This window comes from Rhipicephalus microplus, chromosome 4 (genome assembly GCF_043290135.1).
Source record: "Rhipicephalus microplus isolate Deutch F79 chromosome 4, USDA_Rmic, whole genome shotgun sequence".
Lineage (NCBI taxonomy): Eukaryota > Metazoa > Arthropoda > Arachnida > Ixodida > Ixodidae > Rhipicephalus > Rhipicephalus microplus.
In genome coordinates, this window is record NC_134703.1 from 10,016,767 (window position 1) to 10,041,014 (window position 24,248).

Consider the following 24,248-nt stretch of genomic DNA (forward strand, 5'->3'; position numbering starts at 1 on the left):
TCAATCAATGCCACCAGCTCGGTGGAAGGGATTCAGTAACCGAAGGAATGACGTCACACTCATAATAGCTTTCGTAAAAACCGCGTCAATACAAAGGGACAGACGTCGCAGGAAACTCCCAAAAAGTGGTTCGAACAATTAAAATGATGGCCGCAGAGCACCGGTTCACACATGTCACGTCATCGCTACGCTTCTTCAAACGCTGTACACAGCGAGGGCAACTGTACTCGATGATAATCACCTTCGTCGGAGCATTTGGAGCCGTCGAAGCCGCATCGCGGTGTGTCGGGTGGTGGAACTCGCTTGCCACCAGGCCAGTGAATGGTTCGGCCCGGAACGTCGCTGAAACTTTTGTTCACTCCGAAGTAGTTTGCCACTACCTGCACAGGGTATGCATTGTCTACATCCATTTTTGCTTTGCCATATATAACCGCACATGTACGAGTGTAGACCAAAGATCGGCGCTTAGTCAGGCTTTCTTTGCTTTTGCGCCAATCCCCTAGGCAACTATGTGTTCGGGTTATCTGAAATAAATATACAAAAAACGATGCGGTTTTCCCTTCTGGGCAATCACAGAAAAAAACTGGCACGCAGCCGCCAGTATGCATTCGCCTAAGATGACTCGATGGCGAGCGCCATAATCCTGTTCATCTTAGCCGACTGCGTGGAAAATTTCAGCCCTTTCTCGTAGTTTTGCACTGCCTCGGAGACCACGGGCAACGCAAGCTTTCTTCACCTCACGGGATTATGCGGAGCCTCCTGAATCAACTCACGCCGGTATTGACTTCATAGTGACGCTATGAGAACGCCAGAAATTGCGGTGACCTGCGAACCGATGATGGCGACGTACGGTGACGCCGTTATCCATTGTTTGTATAACTTAATTTTCGCGTTATTTATTTATTTTTATTTAATAGCAAGAAATACTGCTAGGGCTCAAGAATGCTGCAAGATGTGCAGATAAAGAGATGAAAGTATACATACATAGTACGCAAAAAAGCGATAACTGCATGCTACGCACATTGAGTATACTTTTCAACAAAAATAATATCATAAGTTATATCAATAATCACAGCAGTACATAACTACACTGTAACCATTATATTCAAATAATACTAATACGTTTTCTAAGTATAAAAACTGTGTAGTACTCGAAATACAAACACACCCAATTTATATGTTTGTTTATATTGTTACCAATAAATATAGCACCTGGTACTATACGAACTCTTTATTTAGGGCGAACTTGTGCCCGTAAACTCAAAACTAAAAATGGTGAGCCAAAAATGACGACGATGATGATGATGATGATGATGATGATGATGATGATGATCCTTGATACTCTGGCGCAAACCCACCAAGGGGGATCGGCCAAGAACTGTGCGGAAGGATCTTAACTAAAAGGCTAATGGTTTTTCAAACAAAACGTAATTTTGGGCTGAAAAAAATATAGAAAGAAAAGCCGAAAATCGAAAAAGGAGTATATCTGAGCAGGGAGCGATGCAGGCTATCAGATGAGATAGAGGTAATGGTTGGTCTAAAATAATATATATATATATATATATATATATATATATATATATATATATATATATATATATATATATATATATATATATATATATATATATTGTAATGAATTAATGAATCTGAGTAACGGACGCTCTGCTGGCAACGAAGAAGACGATGATGATCGGTGGCTGCAGTAGTAGCTCGCGCACGCCGCTCGCCATTAGCCAGACCTGCCTGATAAAGGACATTTTGCCAAGCTACGTCTGAACCTTTCTCGACGTACACCACCTCTATTTTAAGTGGTGGAGGAGCCGGGGTTCCCATCAACCTGGAACTTCGCAATCGGACGCTACTCTCACCGTTCACCATGACTGCTCCTGGCCCTTCTCAAGCTGCCTCACCAACGACAGTCTACTGTACTGGCGCGCCTCGGCAACGTGACCCACCAATTTTTCGCGGCAACGATGAACAAGACGTCGAGGACTGGATCGTCGAGTACGAAATCGTAAGCGCTTTCAACAAGTGGAACGCCTGCGACCAGCTCACAAACGTGCGCTTTTACCTCGCTGATGTGGCCAGCCTCTGGTTCAAGAACCACCAAGGCGAAATTACCAACTGGTCCGCCTTCAAGACCACCATTTCCGCGGTCTTCGGCCGTCCCGCCGTGCGTCGGCTTCGCGCGGAACAGCGTCTCCGTAGTCGAGTCCAGCGCAGGGACGAGACCTTTACGAGTTACATTGAAGATGTTTTGTCCCTTTGCAAGCGCGTCGATGAATCTCTAACCGAACGCGACAAAATCAAGCACATCATCAAAGGAGTTGACGACGACACCTTCCAGATGCTCGTCGCTAGGAATCCACAGACCGTCACCGATGTTGTCCACCTCTGTCAGGAGTACGACGAGTTGCGTAAGCAGCGTGTCTCGACGCGCAGGGCCGCAGAAGATACGGCTGAAGTTTCCGCCCTCGTACACGACGTCGCTGCTGATCACACCGTCTTACTCCCCCAAATCAAACAATTCATTCGTGAGGAAGTTGCGCGTCAGCTTTCTCTTGTGGCCGAAGCATCCGCGCCAGTCACCTCGCTAGACCCACGTCTACGCCAGGTCATTGAGACACAGGTCACGCAAGCACTGCCTCCATCGCCACCTGTCCCTACGCCGCTGACCTACGCTGCCGTCGTTGCTAGACCCCCAGCCCCACCTGTCTCTGGCGCATACCGGGGCACCGGGTCCTCCTACCCTACGACGCTGCCTACATACACGGCACCCCATCCCGTTTCGCCCCCTGCATCTTCTGTCGTTAACCCATGGCACACCTTGGATAATCGACCCATCTGTTTCGCATGCGGTTTCGTGGGACATATAGCACGCTACTGTCGCCGTCGCAACTTCCAGCCTCCAGACCATGGGAATTCTGCAAATTACCAGGCTGCCCAGAATCCCCAGCGACCATCTTCTCCTATCACCGACTCATTGTCCCCACGACGCCCCGTCGATTCTCGCCGGTCATTACCACCCCGTCGCCGATCTGTCTCCCCGATGCTTCGGCGCACGAGCCCCGCTCGAGAGGAAAACTGACAGCCGCAGTTCCGGAGGCAAGAACTGCGTCGTCGTCAAACTTTCTAAGACCTCCTCTTTGTCCGTCCAACGAAATTGATGTGCTAGTAGAAGGTGTTGCTGTACGTGCACTTGTCGACACAGGCGCCGTCGTTTCTGTAATTAGTGAAAAACTGTGTCGCGATTTGAGAAAAGTTACAACGCCGCTTACGAATCTTGCTCTGCGTACAGCCACCTCCCATTTCATCGCGCCGACAGCTCAGTGCACAGCACGCGTTCTTATTCAAGATGTTTGGTACGCCGTCAACTTTGTTGTTCTCCCACGTTCATCTTACGACGTGATACTAGGATGGGATTCCCTTTCTACCCATCAGGCTCTCGTCGACTGCGCTCGTGCTGAACTCACGTTGACAAATCCGTGCCTTCATATCGACCACCACAGTCCCTCGAAAGTGTTTGCCGCAGCTGACGTCCGCCTCGCGCCGTTGTCCGCCATCCTAGTGCCTGTGTTTTCCCCTGCTGCCACTAACTCGACGCTCCTGTTCCAACCAACTATAGCTAGTGTGCAACACCGAACCATCGTCCTCCCGTTTGCCGTCATCATTTTTTCCAATGGTTCGGCGGTACTTTATGCGTGCAACGTTTCTGCTTGCCCGTACATCCTGCTACGCGGTGAGTGTCTGGGAAGCCTCGAGACCTTAAATTGTATTTTCGAAGACCCGATCTATCCAGACAAGCCATTTCTACCGACAGGTGCCATTACACCCGCAACTGACGCTAATGAACCTATGGATGTACTCCGCAAGTCCATCGATTGTAACCTCACGCCTGGGCAGCAGAAACAGCTGATCAAGCTCCTACAGCGTTTTCGAGCCTCGTTTGACCACAATCAGCCTTCCTTAGGTCGAGCGTCATCTGTTGTACACCGTATAGATACCGGTCAAGAGACGCCATTACGGCAGCGTCCATATCGTGTGTCAACTACCGAACGCCGTGCCATCAATGAACAGGTTGACGACATGCTGACACGTGGCATAATCGAACCGTCAAGCAGTCCCTGGGCCTCTCCAGTTGTGTTGGTGAAGAAGAAGGACGGATCCATCAGGTTTTGCGTGGACTACCGGCGTCTCAACCGAATCACGCGCAAGGATGTCTATCCACTGCCACGCATTGACGATGCCTTGGACTGCCTACAGGGAGCCGAATTTTTCTCTTCTTTAGATCTCCGCTCTGGATACTGGCAGGTACCCATGGCAGAGGCCGATCGTGAAAAAACTGCTTTCATCACACCCGACGGGCTTTACGAATTCACAGTGATGCCCTTCGGCCTCTGCAACGCGCGAGCTACTTTCGAGCGGATGATGGACTCTATCCTTCGAGGCCTCAAATGGAACGTTTGCCTTTGTTATTTAGATGATATTGTCGTCTTTTCAACTGATTTTGCAACCCATTTAACCCGCCTCGAGAAAGTCCTCGCGTGTATTTCTGCCGCGGGGCTGCAACTGAATCTGAAGAAGTGCAATTTTGCCACTCGAAAGCTTACGATCCTTGGCCACGTGGTTTCAAAAGACGGCATTCTTCCTGACCCTGCCAAACTTACAGCCGTTTCAGCGTTTCCCGAACCGACCACCATGAAAGAGCTCCGAAGCTTCATAGGCCTTTGCTCTTACTTCCGGCGCTTCGTCCGCAATTTCGCGACGATCATCGCTCCTTTGACCAAGCTCCTCGCCGGCTCCAGAGACCTTTCAGCCTGGTCTGCCACCTGTGACGACTCTTTCAATGAACTGCGCCGCCTCCTCACGTCGCCGCCTATTCTGCGACACTACGACCCATCGGCACCCACAGAGATCCACACCGACGCTAGTGGTGTCGGGCTAGGCGCTATTCTTGCACAGAAGAAAGACGGCTTCCAAGAGTACGTGGTTGCCTACGCAAGCCGAACTCTTAGCAAAGCCGAAAGCAACTATTCTGTCACTGAAAAGGAATGCCTCGCCATTATTTGGGCGATAGAAAAATTTCGACCTTACGTGTACGGGCGCCCTTTTGACGTCGTGACTGACCACCACGCCCTCTGCTGGTTGTCGTCATTGAAGGATCCAAGCGGTCGCCTCGCCCGATGGGCATTACGCCTCCAAGAATATAATATTCGCGTGGTCTATCGCTCCGGCCGGAAACATTCGGACGCAGACGCCCTATCCCGTTCGCCTCTACCCCCTGACCCGGACTGCTGCGAAAGTATAACCTGTGATGCCACTGCCGTCACCATCGCCGACATGCCATCTGAGCAACGCAAGGACCCTTGGGTTGCTTCGATTCTAGACATCCTGGCTGGGCGGACGGCTTCCCCCCCCCTTCTCGCACGTTGCGTCGGCAAGTGGAGCACTTCGCCACTCGCGACGACGTGCTGTACCGACGCAACTACGCACCCGGTGGACGTCAGTGGCTACTCGTGATTCCACGTCATCTTCGATCCGAAATTTGTTCCACGTTTCATGACGACCCCCAATGTGGCCAGGCAGGTTTCCTGAAGACTTATTCTCGCATACGTCTCCGATATTACTGGCGTGGCATGTACCGTTTTATACGACAATACGTTCGGGCCTGCTCGACGTGCCAGAGACGAAAAACTCCCCCTTGTCACGCCAGCGGTACCTTGCTACCCTTACCATGCCCATTTCGACCATTCGACCGCGTCGGCATCGATATCTATGGTCCCCTTCCCAACACTGCTGACGGTAACCGCTGGATCATAGTTGCCGTCGACCATCTCACGCGGTATGCCGAAACTTCATCCTTTCCCTCGTCTACAGCAAAAGACGTTGCGACTTTCGTTCTTCACAACATCGTATTACGTCATGGAGCACCTCGGGAGTTACTGAGCGATCGTGGTCGCGTATCCTTGTCAGACGTCATCACAGCATTGCTGCGTGAGTGCCACGTCGTTCACCGCACTACAAGCGCCTATCATCCCCATACCAATGGAATGACAGAGCGCTTCAACCGCACCCTTGGTGACATGCTGTCTATGTATATCTCGTCAGACCACTCCAATTGGGACCGAGTGCTCCCGTTTATCACGTTCGCTTATAATACCGCCATTCAAAGCACTACTGGGTTCTCTCCTTTTTTCCTCCTTTACGGACGCGAACCTTCTTGCACTATGGACACCATTCTTTCGTACAAACCTGACTCCTCAGAGTCCACGACTTTGTCTCAAGCCGCTACATACGCTGAGGAATGCCGCCAACTGGCAAGAGCATTCACAACCCAAGACCAAGGACGCCAAAAGCACCACCATGACGCATCAAATAACACCACTTCCTACGATCCAGGTTCACTCGTCTGGCTGCATGTTCCCTCTGCTACACCTGGCCTTTCTACCAAGTTGGTCCCCAAGTATCACGGCCCATATCGTGTGCTACAAAAAACGTCACCGGTGAATTACCTCATCGAGCCACTAGAACCATCTTCTGACCAACGTCGTCGTGGCCAGGAAATTGTCCACGTCTCGAGACTTAAGCCCTGCTACGACCCTCCCGTGTTTACTTGTCCATAGGTCGCCAGGATGGCTCCTTATTTCGCGGGGAGTAATTGTAATGAATTAATGAATCTGAGTAACGGACACTCTGCTGGCAACGAAGAAGACGATGATGATCGGTGGCTGCAGTAGTAGCTCGCGAACGCCGCTCGCCATTAGCCAGACCTGCCTGATAAAGGACATTTTGCCAAGCTACGTCTGAACCTTTCTCGACGTACACCACCTCTATTTTAATATATATATATATATATATATATATATATATATATATATATATACACTCTGACGAAGGCCGTGCCACGGCCGAAACGTTAGTAAATACGATCCTTTTCTTATGTGCTATCTGCAAGTTAATTCAATATATATATATATATATATATATATATATATATATATATATATATATATATATATATATATATATATATATATATATATATATGCAGACTAACATGGCAATCGCTTTGTTTCAATTATGTATTCAAATACCGCAGAGCAGACGTCCCTGGGGCTATAACCGAATTTAATGCTCCCAAACGACAAAATTACTGCCACATTTATTTCTAATCCCAATTTTTCAAGTGGAGCTACCAGGTATCTTTTCGCTGATGAGAATATCGGCGACAGAACAAAAAAAAAAGTGATCTATCGTTTCCATTTCTTCGCAAGTCTGACATAAAGGTGACGCCTTCAGACCAACTTTATACAAATAATAATTCAGTTGCGGAATTCTGCAACGCAATCTTGTAAAAGTAACTAATGTCTCTTGCTCGCTGACTCCAACTTCGTCGGTCTCTTCCTCTGCCCCTCGAGTCTCGTGCCGGCCCCGTGGCATAGCATCGTGGCGCGTGCAGGACGGCGTTCCATGGCGCGGCTTTCTTGCTACTTGTGTGGCGGCTTTTACGAACGCAAATTGTGGCACGCGTCTTCCGCGAATGTCGAACTGTGGCAATATATATATATATATATATATATATATATATATATATATATATATATATATATATACATATATATGTTGTCATTACCAAGAAAGACAGACCCTGGCGCTTCGGCGCGAGAACGAAGTCAGAATAAGAACAGCTGGCCCAGGATCGGGTGTTGTCTTTTGTTCTCTGTCTAGTACATCACAAGGGCTCAGTCGACGAAGAAGAAGTCTTACGCCCCGGTTTCGTCATCCAGGACAGCCGTGATAAGCGCCGCTTGAGGACGGCGTCAAGGCCTCCTCAGCAGCTGTTCACCTGCCGCCACTGCCACCACCGTTCGGGGACGGCGTCAAGGCCTCCTCGGCGGCTGCAGTACACGCTACTGGTACCATTTCACAAGGGACGCCGTCCACGCGTCCTTGGCTATGGATTCTGCCGTCAGTGCAGTCGACAAGTGAACCCTCTGCGGGAAGCCACCGATACGTGCCTTCGTGGTTCGTCGGCAGTGCGGGCTTCTCCATCGAGGAACGCCGTCCGCGCTTCCTTGGCAATGGGGTCCCACCCGCCGCTTCAGCTACCCTTCAAACCACTAGTGGACGGTGTCCAGGCCTCCCCTGGGGTTGTAGGGCATGACCTTATTGACACCCTGCAACCATTTTGCGGCAGGGATCCGCACCGGCTCCTGTCCTTTGGGAATGCCGCTCACGCTTCCCAAGGCCTACATTGCCGTTGCCGCACTCTTTCAACATACGAGCTGCCAGGGAACGCCGTCCAGGCTTCTCTGCACGTCAACCTCACCGGCGTGAGTGCTGCAACCGCTACTCATTCGAAGACCGCGATCACCAACGCTTCGGACTTCACACACGACAGCGCCGCGAACCTGCGGTGTACCATCGCGCTACTCCGCGTCAAGACTAACGAACTGACAGCGTCAATCTCTGAGCGAGCTCCTACAATGTTGCCGGAATCGCGTGCCACTAACGCCATGTTGGACGTAGCTGCCTCGCACGACCGTGAGGCAAGCCCATTGGAGCAACGCAGGCAGCTTTGGGGCAACCTCCTGCAGCTCTCAGACCAGCTCGACGGCGTTGCCTCAGTGATATCAGCATTCTCACGTGCCGCCCCACCATCGCCGTCCACCTACGAACTGCCGGAATTCGACGGGGTCCGTAGCGACGCCGACATCTGGGTGGACACCGTGAACGCGCTAGCAATGCGCGCGGCCTGGACAGAGAATCAGAAATGGTATGTAGCCATGGACTGCCTTCGGAAAGGTGCAGCGGCGTGGCACCGGTATGAAGGTTGGAAGCAGCAGTCATGGGCGGAGTGGAGCGTCAAGCTCATAGCTGCTTTCGGTCAGATTCCCTGTGCCACCTGCCCATGTAACTCGACCTTCTCTCAGGACGGAACTCGGGAAAAGCCCGACCTAGAGGATGCGATTCGAGCCCCTACCATCCTGTCATCTCTCAGTGACCAAGATGTAGGGAACAATCACGATCGTGTAACTCTGCCTTGCACAGACATTTCTGCGGTCGTATTTAGAGCTCCTGAGGAGCACCGGCCCGACAGTGCAGCTGTGTCGGGCGGGTCCTTGATGGCAAGCTTTGCGCAACGCTCCGCAAGAGGCCCCAACGCAGGTCGTCCGGTCGACTTAGGGGCACCTTCCCCCATCGTACTGGACATTCTACGACCTAATGAGACAGGTCTTTCCGCTGAGTCGAATAACATCCCATCTGACCAGACGGAAGAGGATATGCGTGCGACGCATGCACTGCCTGAATCGGTAGAGTCTCCGATTTTGGGAACGGCTTTCGTCGAGGATCTCCCCTCAGTACGCAGCGTGGCTTCAAGAATCGCTGACTTTACAGCGTCCGGGAGCCCCATAGCGACAACGCTGCGCAAGTCACGGACTACGCAAGTCACTTCGCAGGAGCCACGCCACAAGTCAGCACGAGGACTTCACCCCAAATTCGTGAAGATGTGAAATCGCACCGAAAAACATCTCTCGATTCGCAGAAAATTGTGCAGACGGCTGCACAAGATGCTACTCGTTTCGTTGCCGGATCCACCATTTCCTGCCCTGTTTTCTAAAATGTGGTGGGACAAACGAAAGCGTTCTGTGATCAACCTGCGACCATGTCGATCCAGTCGGGGCCGCCCGCCAAAACCATCTCCAAGAAAACCACATCACTGCACGAAACTTCAACCACGAGAATGCCTGCTCAGTCCAGCAAAGGAAAACCGGAGTCGAACAACTTCCTCTGAAAAGTTGCAGCGTGGCCGAGGCTGTAGACTGCCACGCGACAGTCAATGTCGTCCCACGCAGTCATCATCAACAAAGGGACCAACCAGGACCCAGTCTCCACCACGACATGGCGAACGACCCGGGCGACATAGCCAGTGTCGGCCGCCGGAGCCGATTTCGACAAACTTCCATCGTGGTCGCGGCCGACCACCACGATGCAGCCAAGCCCACCCACCAGAAACTTTGCCGCCAGATACGCGCGCGCCCAGTCATGGCCGAGTGTCATGACCAAGAAAGGCAGACGCCGGCGCTTCGGCGCGCGAGTAGCTAGAGCAAAGAAGAGAAGAACGAAGTCAGAATAAGAACAGCTGGCCCAGGATCGGGTGTTGTCTCTCGTTCTCTGTCTAGGACATCACAATATTTATTTATTTATACCTAAGCTAGAGGCCCTACAGCTCATAGTAACGAAATACACTTCCCACGTCGTTCAAAGACACAAGCAATATTCATATAAATCAGAATGGACAAAACATCTCGCAGCTTTAATCAAACCTACACCATACTGATAGTACAAATTGTAGTTCAAACAAAAGACAGATCCATCCAACAGTACAACTGCAAATTCATTTAAGTTTTACACAGTAGTGAACAACGATGAGCACAGCGTCACACAATTGCAAACACTGTACCAAACGAAAGCTGTACGATATGCATCAAAATTTTAAACTACGTAGTCAGGAACTTCAACGCAAAAAAAAAAACTGCGCGTGTACCAGGACAAGCAAAAAAGTCTTTTACGCTGCCTCTCTGTCGTGTCCTGTGTATCCGCCCTGTTTATTACAACGAAGCGACGCCAACTAGTCCAAGTCTTTACCCTTATTGACTTTTTCAACACAATGTACAAGTATTTGAAATCATGTCGAAGCATACATGCCGCTCACCACTAGAAACAATTAATGTTAACAATGCTTAAATAGGTTGCATAGAAGAATAATAGGCCAGTGCTATGTTTGTCGAAATTTTCTGAAAAATGAATTTTGAATACACTGTGTGGCAGTATGTTCCACTTTTTAATCGTTTTCGGACGAGAATCGGTGCATTCAGCATGGTATGGCCAAATGGCAATGTACCTACAAAAACACTCTTAAGTGCATAAGTATTGCCGAAATGGTGTCTTATGATGGCCTATCGTAGCTGCATACGTAATCCAGTCAATTAGATAAAATGTGATAAATTGTTATATAAACCGCAAAAATAGACCTTCTCGCGTTACAGGCCTCAAATATTTCCTGCGTGAAGCACAGCTGGCAAAAAGCTTTTTAGTTTTCGCTCATCCAGACACACCTAGTACATTCATACATGCGAAAGAAGTAAGTACCACACAAACTTCAATCTACAAAAAATTAGTCATAAGTAACCAGAATCATTAGTTAAACGCACCAGTCACAGAACCGGTCATTCCAGTCTCCTTTTTTACGGCTCAGCTCGTTCATTATGGTCAAGCATGTGTCACCTCGGTAGAGGCTCGAAAGCTGTGGTCTCCATGCACCTTGTATTTAAATGCGAAGCATTTCTCTGCGTACTGAAAGCACTTTTATCGTCTATCTGCGTATGTATCTATCTATTTAGCCGCTTACGTCTGGATGCTCTCGGGATCACGCCCTTTACTTGGCGTCAACCACAATTAGTATGGGGGGTAAGATGGTTTGACGAATATTACGCGCTGGTCAAGCCATGAATCATGTCACAGTCATGCCACTGGCACATACCGCATACCAGTGGTATGTACCACTGGTATGCGGGTATTTGCCGCAGGTTATTGATGCTTAGTAACTACTCAGGAACGACGAGAACACAACGTCAATTTTAACGCGTGCACGTTAAAAACATTGGCCCCGGATCTGCAAATTTCGTCGAAAGACGATAGTCTTGCATCTGGAGAGATTGAACAAAACGTTTATTTGACGTTCTGCGCAAGAAAATAGTGAATGGTATTCTGGAGGCGCTGTGTTAGTGCCTCGAGCGTGCAGCGGAGGCGAACGAGCGCACCAAGTCACTTCACATGTGAGACATGGGCGCTATCTGGCACTTATCTTAGAAGACGAAACGTGTGGCTCTGAGAAGGGCGTGCGCGCCCGTCTCAGGGGTGATAAGGTGTAGAACGCAAGGCGATGGGTAGGTGCCACCATCGTGTCGTCGTAGGAAAGCGTTGGAAACACTTCTCTTTTCGTGCAAGCGTTGCGTGGTCAGCGCCGCGTGACAAATGGTACGCTCTTCAGAATTACTTATGTATGGCCTTTGTAGTAAAAGACGCACATACAGAACATATACGTGATGTTATGGTGCCTCAGATATGCGCAATAATAGTTTTTTTAATTGACAATCGTACAAGTATGAACGCTGAAGCTTAAGCAAAGTTGGTGGGCGCTGCGAATGGGGTCGGCCGTTTGGGGCAGCGGCTGGTGCCATTTAAGGTACACAGTACCGTAAAAGTGGACAAACAGACAAATGTACAAACAGACAGACCAAAATATTTGCGTCGAAGGTCCCCAAGAAAGACTATCGTCTGTTAAAGAAGTTGACATCGGCAGCGTTGATGCGACGAATGCGGAGAATAAATGTCAGGGTCCCAGCAGGAATCGAACCCAAGCATTCTGCATGGCTATCAAGCATTTTATCAGAGCCACGCCAGTTCTCGGAACTACCTTTTAAATAAACGCTAATGTTCTTGAAATGTCAATCGTGTTTGCAGTGCTGTCTTTCGAATTTGTTAATTCAAAATTTCTAATTTTGTAGTTATGTAATTCAACGTTATGCCTTACGGGCTGTGCAACGCGCCCGCTACCTTTGAGCGCATGATCACTACCGTGCTGCGCGACCTCAAATGTAACACCTGTCTCTGATACTTGGACGGCATCGTCATTTTTTTGTCAACGTTTCCTCAGCAACTGCAACGTTTGGATGACGTTCTGACGTGCCTTGCCGCCGCTGGTCTCCAACTCAACACACACAAAAAAATGCCGTTTCGCCACAAAATCTATCAAGGTTTCGGGCCACGTCGTGACCAAAGATGGAATTTGGCCGGATCCGGACAAAATTGCTGCGGTGCTTCGCTTTTCGCGCACCGAAAGGCCGAAAGAGTTGCGAAGTTTTCTTGGTCTCGCCTCCTATTTTCGTGGTTTTATACGAAACTTCGCATCAATAGCGGTTCCACTGCACCAGTTTCTTGCTTCCGACGTTCCCTTTCTGTGGTCGGAAAAATGTCAAGCGGCATTCGACCTGTAAAGCGTGCCCTCACGTCCGAACCTGTACTCCGCCACTTTGATGAGGCCGCACCGACCATCCTACGTACGGACGCTAGCGGCCGCGGTATAGCTGTCATTCTGCTCCAACGCGACACCTCTTCACAAGAGTGAGTAGTTGCATATGCCAGTAAAGTACTAACCGTGACCGAAAACAACTATACCATAACTGAGCAGGAGTGCTTGGCTGTGGTCTGGGCACTGCAAAAGTTCCGTCCCTATTTCTACGGCCGTCATTTCACGATCGTTACGGACCACCACGCCCTAGGCTGGCTTTCCACGTTGTAGAACTTGTCTGGACGCTTGGGTCACTGGGTTCTACGTTTACAAGAGTATGACTTCGATATCATTTACAAGTCAGGTAGAAAACACCAAGACGCCGACGCGCCCTTTCGCGCTGCCCGCTACCAAATACCCAGCTCAGCGTCGGTCAAAGTTCAACCATATATTCTACTGCAGCGCCCGCGCTCGCCTCAATAGACCAGCTATTATCGGACGGCAAGCGCACACTTCACTCCTGCCAGTTCTCTGATCCGTACTGTAGGCGTATTATGGACCAGCTCACAGGAGCTTCCCATCCACCTAGCGCGCGGCATCGTCGTCAACGTTTGCAATTTAAGCTTGAGAATGAAGTCCTGTACCGTCACATCCACCACCCTGATGGTCAACGCTGGGTTCCAGTGTTACCGCACTCTCTTCGACTTGACGTGCTTAATGCCTTCCACGATGACTTGACTGCCGGACATCTTGGTATTCAAAAAACTCACGATCGCATTCGAAGTCACTTCTACTGGCCCGGTATTTCTACTAGCATCGCGCGCTACGTCGGTTCCTGTGTCCCGTGCCAGCGTCGTAAAATCCAGACAACTGAACCGGCCGGGCCTCTGCAGCCACTTTTTTGTCCCACAACGCCATTTGAGGTTGTAGGTATCGACCTTTACGGCCCTCTTCCCGCCACATCTACTGGTAAACGATGGATAGTGACCGCCGTAGACCACTTGACACGCTACGCGAAGACAACGTCTGTATGAACTGCCCCTGTTTCGGAAGTTGCCGACTTCGTTCTGCACACCACCATTCTGCGCCACGGTGCCCCACGTGTATTGCTGAGTGACCGTGGAAGGGTGTTCCTGTCAGAAGTGCTAAATGAAGTATTGCGCGCCTCTGGAATAACACACAAGACAGCTTCAAGCTACCACCCCCAGACCAATGGCCTCACCGAGATGTTTCACCGCACTCTTGCTGATATGATAGCCGTCTACATCAGTCCAGATCACAAAAACTGGGATACTCTCTTACCATTCCTCACCTTTGCTTACAACACACGGCTGTTCAGTGCACCACCGGTTATTCGCCGTTCTACCTCGTTTATGGACGTTCCCCTACTTTCTTCCTCGACGTTTCCTTTTTCAACAGTGACGTCAATACGTCTGCGTTTTCCAGCGAGGAATACATTTCAAGACTAGCCCAGTGTCGCGATCGTGCTCGCATCAACACGGAAGCGCGACAGCAAGATCAAAAAGTCACTTATGACGCATCCCATCGCCTTGTACTTTTCCGACCTGGTGACGAGGTGCTCCTATTCACACCTATTCGTACACCTGGTCTATGTGACAAGTTTCAGCCACACTTCATTGGGCCTTACATAGTTATCGAACAGACTTCGCCCGTTAATTATCGTGTGACGCCACTTGTCGTCCCAACAGACCGCCGTCACCGCACCACAGATATCGTGCACGTCTCTCACATGAAGCCCTTCAGGCGACGTTCTCTGCCACATTGACTTGCTACGGCCAGGTTGGCTGCTTCGATGTGGGGGGAATTAATGTGGGCATTCACTATGCGCTTCTTCTCATATATGCATTGTCATAATCATTATCATCCGTCTGGGTCCCTGTCCTCATCTTCACAATCATCATCGGGTGTGTGCGCGCTCGGTCTCAGGCTACCCGTTCGCTGCTGAGCCCTTGGCTGAATAAACGCTGTCTCAACCCAGACGTCATAATATTACTTACGTACTGCCATGATACAGCTGTCACGTCGGGTTTACGTCAAAGGTGAGCCGTAAACTCGCAAAGGCTCATGATATACACGCAGACTGCACCGGCTGCCGGTTCAACAGCTCTCCGTCTGCTGTGCAAGGGCCGGTTCACTCTATAGCGGCAAGCATGCCTCGCCGTTTGACGTTCTCAGGCAGCTGTGCGTGGTAGAGGTTCTTGAACGGGAAAAGTGAAGAGAAAAGCACGGAGCTGTTATTGTCTTTTAACACGAAGGCACCGTCACTGCTCCGCGAGGGCGATGGTGGAGGGGAGGTAAAGATTGAGGACGTGGCTGTTTGCTTCGCGCACGTCTGCCGTTCTTCGCCGTTGTAGAAATGGGTCCGAGACTTGTTTTTGTGCCGTTTGCCGTTGCCGGAGTGTGGTTCAGCCAATAAGCGACGGAGGAGCGACATGGTTGAGCCGCGTCATCTGCTTTCGCCTCTCCGCATTGCCTGCGCCTGCCGCGGAACACTTCGAGCTGCTTGCTTCTTGCTCCACGGTTTTCACAATATGTCATACGTGTTGTTCCCAGACTACGTTCCAGCAGTGAATAGAGCGTGTTCGCCTGTCCGGTATTTAAAAATCGCACAACAATTCCAAACGACGCACGCGAAGCAGGCGTTCGCACAAGCGGCGCCATCGAGCGTTAGCAACAACAAGCAAACGTGTGCCCTTCGCGTATGCCCTTCGAGATTCGGGAAGGCTTGTTTAGGCCTAGAACATCAATTAATTGAGTATGGTTGTCGAAAACGAAGCCGTATTGATTCGAGTACTGCGTTGTCGAAGCTAAAGGACATGACACACGAGTCTAACGCAAATGGAAGCATCGGTTATGAGCTTACGAGCTTCAGAGCGCACGGCGGCCGCTTGATAGATTCGAGGCGGGCGACAACTGCATTCGGAAAGGCAGCCGTGTTTGTCGGAGAAGCTTGCCGTGCAACAGCTCTCCTGCGGGCGGCGCTGGCCGCCGGTCTACGGTACTGCACCGTTACGGCAGGCCTGCCTCGTCGTTTGACGTTTCAGGCAGCCGCGCGCGACTGTTCACTTCACCGTTCGAAAAATGGGTTCGAGACCCATTTTTTTGCCACCTGCCGGAGAGTGGTTTAGCCAGTCAGCGACGGAGGCGTGACATGTCTGAGACGCGTCGTCTGCTTTCACCCCTCCACGTTGATTGCGTCTGCCGCGAGGCACTTCGAGCTGCTTGCTTCTTGATCCGCGGTTTTCACGATATGTCGTACGAGGTATTCCCAGACTGTGTTACAGCAGTAAATAGAGCATTTTCGCCTGCCCAGTATTTAAAAAGGAGCACAGTAATTAAAAATTACGTCCCAAAAGCAGGCATTTGGACAAGTTGCGCCAGATATCCAGCGTTAGCGAAAACAAACAAACAAACGTGTAATGTACGCCTTCCGAGCTTCGGGAAGGCTTGCTTTGGCCTAGACGATCAATTTTTTAGTATGGTTCTCAAAAACGGTGCTGGATAGATTCAAGTACTGTGCTGTCGAAGCTAAAGGATATGAGTCTAAAGCAAATGGGAGTATCAGTTCGGAGCTTACGAGCTACGTAGCGCACGGCGGCCGCTTGACAGATGAGAGGCGGTCTACAACTGCATTCGGAAAGGCAGCCATGTTTGTCGGAGGAGCTTACCGTGCAATTCGAACAGCTCTCCTGCGGGCGGCGCCGGCCGCCGGTCTAGGGCACTGCACCGTTACGGCACGCTTGCTGCTAGCATGAACCAGCCCTAACTCATTCGGTGTCGGCATGCGGGTGTCGGCGTTACTCGCTTTCTTTATGGCAACCCAAGGATATGCTATGAATTCCTAGCGCTTGTTAGGGCCGTTCTATGCGCTAGCCGCACAGCCGCAACGCACGTGCCGGCACACCTGCCGTTCCCAAACGGAGGGTGAAAGAGCATCACCAATTGGCTTATTTGTCGCCCGCTTGCGTGCGGCCGGGGTCCCGGCACGTGCGTTGCAGCTGTGCGGGTAGTGCGTGTAAATTCCCTTAACATGGCCGCATCGACGACTTACCACGAAAGGGAAGCATGTGCTGTCATTTCCAAATATCTTCATTTGAAGTTGTGAGGGTGGCCGAGAGAGGGCGTTACAGAACAGCATCATCATCATCGGGACTTGGCCGAGAGAGGGCACTACATGATGGCACTGCCATCATCATTGGGACGAGGAGTTGTGGGGATTGCGTGTGTGGGGAAGAGGGGAGTTCGGCGTGGTTGTGGAGAGTGGCAAGACGTAGCGGTGTGTTGTGCGTGATTTAGGGTTAGTGCGTGACAAGTGAGGGCTCGTCCGGGATGGCTTCAGGCCCGACAACAGCAGCGGACGACATGCCTAGGCTCTAAGGTGTCGTTGAAGAGCTGTTGCTGGGCGCCAACGGCTCCGCCATGGAGCGCGAACAAATCGCGGCGGTCGTGCGCGATCGAGTGATGGCGACGCCGCTGCCCACGGCTCCGCACGTGGGAGCATGGACTATGATCGCTAACACTGGCGCGGTCTTTCGGGCCACCGACGACTCTGCGCCTCGGCTCGCCGCTGCGCACCTCCCCCGCTACGCCGGTGCTAGAGACTTGCAGTCGCCGGAGGAGTTTCTTGAACGTTTGGAAAACTTCTGCCTCGTGACGGGGGTCGCCGCCGATAAGCGACTGACTCACGTGATACCGGCTGCCGTCGAGGGCGGCACGAAGTTGTGGTGGTGGTTCGTGCGCGGGTTTGACTCGTGGGAGCAATTCACTGCCGCCTTCCGCTCGGAGTTCTCGTCGATTGACGCGAAGCGTCGCCTGAAGGCGGAGCTCGAACAGCGCACGCAGCACCCGGAAGAAAATTTGAAAGAGTTTATGCGATCGCTACGTTTTACGACCGCATCGGAAAAGAGGTCTCCGAAGCCGAGAAGGTGCAGCGCGTACTGAGGCATATGCACCCTCAGCTGCAAGATTTGGCGGAGGGGCATGCCTACAACGACCTCGCCGAGTTGGTGAAGGCAGCCGACAGCCTAATGGAGAGGGCTTGGCGTCACCTCCAGTACAGACCACCGCCACTTCCGAGCAACCAAGTAGCCAGAGATCTAGCGTTCCGCCCCAGCCTGGCCCCCAACCATCCCTCACTGCCGCAGACGAACACTATGACGACGGCATCGTTCGCTTCGTTTGCTGCTGCCCCACTGGTGCCACCGACTTCTTACTGGCCACTGCATACAGCTGCGCTGAACCCTTTGTACTGCCGGGACCGGCAGTACTCGTGTGCCACAGCGCGTCCGTTCTCACTCCACGGGCCGGGACCAAAGCCGCGGCAGGAGCCCACGAGTGGAGCAATGCATGTGCAGTGCCATCGCTGTGGTGGCTTCGGCCACATTTCTCGTAACTGTGCCACGGGTCGACGAATGAGGCCACCCGTTTGCTTCCGGTGCCAGCGATCGGGTCACCTCCAAGCACAGTGCCCGGGAAACCAGTGGCGGCAGGTGCTGCCACGGCGGGCACCTACGGCAGTGCGCACCAAGTAGCGACCAAAGCCGGTGGCAAAGAGCCCCTTATGGACGTTCGTATCGGGTCGTCGACGTTCAAGGCCCTGCTAGACACAGGCTCAAGTGTAAGCTTCTTCGAACCACAAGCCGCGGCGGCGGCCCAAGCTTCTGGAACCAAACTCAAGGCAGACGTACGCGTGCTGCGTTTGGCATCGGGCTGGCGGCAGTCAACCATGTCTCTAAAGTGTCAGATCGAGTGGGCTGCCCGTTGCCGCAGACAGCAGTTTTTGTGCGTTCCTGACCTTTGCCGTGATGTTGTCCTTGGTAGGGATTTCCTGACAGTTAGTGGCATCTCTCTACACGTGCCACTTGGTGACGAGACTGTCGGCACATAACCACAAAGAATTGGGCTCTTTGTCAAGGCCGTTAAGAAACAGCCAGAGGCAGTGGATGATTTTGAAAACAGTCTGCGCTGCATTTTTTTTGAGGGCGATGCCAGTGAGTGTGCCAGTGTGCCGGAGGCGACTTCAGCCTGCAATGTGATCATTCCCGGCCACTCGTCGGACCTAGACCAACGCATGAAACACGTTTCAGAAGAAATTAGGGAAATATTCACCACCACTCCGGGCTGCAAAACCCTAGCAGAGAATCGCGTAGACACGGGAGACAACCCACCTTTTTGATGCGAACTGCGACCAGTGAATGCCAAGAAGCAGGCCATCATGGACAACTGCATTCACGACCTGCTGGCACAGAACCTCACCCGCCATAGCCAAAGTCAACATGCCAGTGCTCCAGTCCTGGTTGAGAAGAAGTCCGGTGGCTACCGCACGGCTGTGGATTACCGCCAGCTGAATGCACGCACTAAGGTACCAATCTACCCCATGCCCAGGACTGATTGGTTGCTGGCACAGGTGGGACAAGCCAGGTCTCAAGTTTTAGTCTTTCACGGGTTTTTTTTTTCAAATCTCTGTTCAAAAGCTGGATATTCCAAAGACAGTGCTCATTTACCGTTGGGGAACCTTCGAGTTCATGAGAATGCCCTTTGGAGTTGCCGGAGGTCCAGCCACGTTCAAGATCCTGATGGACCGACTTGAAGACAGTCTGCGCTGCATTTTTGCTAAGGGCGATGCCAGTGTGTGTGCCAGTGTGCCGGAGGTGACTTCAGCCTGCAATGTGATCATTCCCGGCCACTCGTCGGACCTAGACCCACGCATGAAACACGTTTCAGAAGAGTTAAGTGAAATATTCACCACCACTCCGGGCTGCACAACCCTAGCAGAGCATCGCAGCCACGTTCAAGATCCTGATGGACCGACTACTGGAGGGAATCAATCACCAGTTTGCCATGGCGTTTCTCGATGATGTCCTGGTGTATTAGGAGACCCTAGAGGGTCATCTAGAGCATGTTCGGTAGGTGTTGAAGCGGATAAGTTCGGCACAGCTGACCAGTAACCCAGAGAAGGGGCACATGTGCTGTCAATACCTGAAGTTTCTTGGCCATAAAATATCGCCTGCTGTCAATACCTGAAGTTTCTTGGCCATGAAATATCGGCCGGGCAATGAAGGCCGGACAAGGAAAAAGTGCGTGCGGTGCTGGACTATCCTCAACCAACAACACTCAATCAGCTGCAGGCCTTCCTGGGACTAGCAGGCTATTACAGAGGGTTCATACCTCAGTTTTCTATCACTGCGCGTCCACTCACAGAACTCCTTAAGAAAAAACAACTTTGGCGGTGGGAGATGCAGCAAGAGGAAGCCTTCAGAGCACTTGAGCAGTCCCTGGCCGACGATGTCGTTGTAAATTTGCCGGACCTCAACAGACCATTCGTGGTGGAAACGGGCGCCAGTGGAGTCGGTATTGCAGCGATGCTTCTGAAGGCAGCCGAGAGTGATTCTCAACTGCGTCCAATAAGCTTCATTAGCAGGGTCCTCACTGAGGCAGAGCAGCGCTATACAGTGCAAGAATGGGAGTGTCTGGCTCTGGTGTGAGCAGTGGACAAGTTCCGACCATACCTTGAGTTCACCAAGTTTGAGATACACTGTGATCACTAATCACTGTCCTGGATGTTCACCACAGACCAGGCCTCACAAAGTGTAAAGCATTGGGTTTTGCGGCTTCAAGGTTTCAACTGCAGGATCAAGCACAGGCGGTGTCTTGCAAATGTGCCAGCCGACGCCTTGAGCAGAGCTCCCCTTCAGCACCAAAAAGTTTCAGGCCCGAGTGTACACGAGACGCTGATCCCTATGGCTGTTCCACAACCCAGCCCTCAAATCAGCTTTATGGCAGCTACTGTAGCATCTGAAGTGGTCGACACTACTGTTCTGAATGATGCAGGGCTCCTCGACCAGGAACAAGAGCCGGAACCCACACTGTCAAAACTACAAACTGTGATGAAGGAAGGGAAGCTTCCGCCCACTGACAGTGATCAATCTTTGATCAAAGACCTGGCGGAGACGACCGAGACGGAAGAGAGTGAGTTGCTTGTACAGCACTGAGGGAACAGGAAAGTACCTTGGCTACCGAACCATCACTGCAACTTGGTCCTGCGACTGTCCCATGACCACCCGATTAGCGACCACTCCTGCTTTTTAAGACCCTCAAACGCATTTCTCAGAATTTCGTGTGGCTAAGTATGCACCGGACATATCCAAGAATGTGCAATGCTGCCAAGTTTTTCAGCGCACCAAAGCCAGAAGCCAGAAGGGCTGATGAGCAGCCAGTGGGCCACTGCCCACATGTAACAGCTCAGCGTGGACATAATTGGGCCCTTGCATATCACGCCTCGACGCCACAGGTACCTTCTCGCGGTGATTGACAAGTTCACCAAGTTCATTGAACTTTTCCCATTACGGGCAGCAAATAGCAAGAGTGCGGTGGCCTGCATGATCCAGGTTTTTTTTTGCAGGCGTGGTACACCTGTCTCCATTTCAAGTTATAATGGAAAGCCCTTTGTAAGCAGGTTGTGGAAGGGCCTCCTTGAGTTCTGTGGCATACAAGACCAACACACTGTTCCGTACCGCCCTGCCTGGCGAAGCGCCACAATGGTGGAGCGCCACAATGCCTTAGGGCATCGCCTAAGGCAATCAAGCAGTGCCTTAGGGCTCATTGTTCCATCCACAAAGACTGGGACCAGCACATCCCTGAAATTGACCTGGCCATGCGCACGGCTGAAAGCGTTATCCGGGTTACACGCCTGCCTTCCTCTGTTAGGCCGCGTTCACACTGAGCATTCCGGCCGCCGAAAGTGCTCCGAATCCGGTTCGGCGGCGGCGAGTTCCGCCGAAAGGGCCCTCTCTGTGCCGATCGCTCTCGGACCGATTTTTGCGGCGTCTGCCGCCGAATCGGTCACCGCGGACCAATAGGAGCTCTAGTCACGGAATTTTGAAAAATGGCGGCCAAGCCCTACTCACTTGTTAGGCCGCAGTGCACGTAACTGAATGTTTAAACCAACGGGAGTTTAACCTACTCTGTTTCTACTTCGCCTCCGTATTTCGTGAAAGAGGTGACCGAGCTTGCTGTTGGCGTGACCGAGCTTGTTGCGGTCTTGCAGAGCAAAACAAACCCACCAACGCCGCTGGCGTCGGTGGTTTTTCTGCTCTTCGTGCATTACAAGACAGACACTTGCCAGCAAAGTAAGCAGCTACTGTCTTTTCTTGCTTCTTGCGTACGAGAATCGTCAAAGTATACACCACCGGATTGCGTAGTGGCGTTCGCGAGCCGCGACAACAACCGGGTGACAGCGCATCCATCGCGCGTTCACCCCGTAGTAGATGGCATATTCGGCGGCGCGGGGCGCGTCCAGTGCGAACGACGCTGCGTTTCGGCGGCAGGGGAATTTAGGTCGCTGTAGAAAGCGGATGTTTCGGTGTGAAGTAGGCATTATGGCCGGGAGCTGAGAACCCCATGGACACAGGCTGAAGTCAAAGACAATGTGGAGCCTCCTGCGACAGCATACCGTGCATTTGCTAAAGAGGTCTCCAAGTGTCTGCAGGAGGTGCTTGACTTCTCCAGGGCACACCAGGACCACATTTGGCGCACCCAGAAGACTCGCTACGACCAGCACAGGCGGCCACTGACAATACAGGAGGGTGGTCTTGTTCTGCTCGAAAGCCACTCCCTCAGCGATGCCACCAAGGGCTTCTCCTCGAAACTTGCACCCTGGCGTTCCGGTCCCTTTCGGGCAGTGAGACGTGTAGGACAGAATGACTTTGTTCTAGTGGACCCCAAAACGGGTCGTCGCCACGGTGTGAAACACGCAGATCAGCTGCACTCTACCATGAAGCTGCAGGCGATGTGTAGTGGTGGCTTCACATTTCGAAGGGGGAGGGGACTTGTGAGGGTGGCCAAAAGAGGGCGTTATGTGGCGGCATCATCATCATCGGGACTTGGCCGAGAGAGAGCGCTGCACGATGGCACCATCATCATCATTGGGACGGGGAGTTGTGGGGGTTGCGTGTGTGGGGAAGAGGGGAGTTCGGCGTGGTTGTGGAGAGTGGCAAGACGTAGCGGTGTGTTGTGCGTGATTTAGGGTTAGCGCGTGACGAAGTGGCAACTGTACGTGCAACCACAATTCTGTTTTTTTTTTCAGAATAAGAAGTGGCGTGGCCTTGCTTGTCCCGTCTTATTTTACACTTACAGATTAACGCAGGTCACCCACTAACATGCTTATTATGCTCCTTATGCCGTGGATAGTGCGCGCACGATGTATGTAGTAGTAGTAGTAGTAGTAGTAGTAGTAGTAGTAGTAGTAGTAGTAGTAGTAGTAGTAGTAGTAGTAGAAGGTAGCCACCTCTCGTTTAGTCCTTGGAATTTCCGGTGGATAGCAGTACTTCTATATGATGAATATTATCACGGGGTCATGACGTGGACGAAGGAAACGGACTGAAATTACGAGATTAAACAATTTATTAAGCCGAACTTGTGGCTCGTAACTGAAGGTGACATTACAGCGATGCCCACTGGCACTGATAGCGGCGAGCGAACGGAGCGTCGGCCGTCGATCAACTGACAAGCGGCGAAGCGCGTCGGCATTTATACGCTTGCCATCGATCGTTCTAGCGTCATCGCTAACGGTGACATAGGTTCTAATTAGTAGTGTTCACGAAGTGGGCGTAATCTTAACAAAACAATCTATCACAGCCTCGAAGCTTTTGGAACATCGTAGGCGTGGTGTACGCTGAACGTAGTAGAATGGGATGATAACAAAACTTGAGGAAAGGAACGTGGCATTAGCCCCCTCCGAAAAAGTCATCGTCCCGATGCTTCAAGAAAAAGAAAACGAAGGTAAAATAATAAAGACAACAAACAATAGCTACAAGCAATAAAGCACAGCAACAACAACAACATAATACAGTCATCAGGTTCAGGCATTAAATGCGCTTGAGGCGCACGACATGGACGACTTCAGGTCGAGCACGACGCCGTTGAGAGTTCGTAATGCCGTCGGGAACAACCTCGTAGTCGAGTGGGCTGAGACGTCGAACTACTCTGTACGGTTCGAAGTACCGTCGTAGAAGTTCTTTATTGAGTCCAAGACGGCGTACCGGCGTCCATACCCAGACACAGTCACTGGACTGGTACTCCACGAAGCTTCGACAAAGATTGTAACGGCGGATGTCGGCCGCCTGCTGATTGTTGATGCGCAGGCGGGTGA

At 51.6% G+C, this 24,248-nt stretch overlaps 1 protein-coding gene across 1 annotated transcript in view; it reads right to left on the reverse strand.

Moving 5' to 3' along the window:
* Positions 1–24,248, reverse strand: part of LOC119171524 (atrial natriuretic peptide receptor 1-like) — a 642,832-nt gene that overhangs the window by 432,251 nt on the left and 186,333 nt on the right. Inside the window, exon 6 of the mRNA XM_075892142.1 lies at positions 242–380. Coding sequence (XP_075748257.1) covers positions 242–380 — 139 coding nt within the window. The remainder of the gene's footprint in view (positions 1–241; positions 381–24,248) is intronic.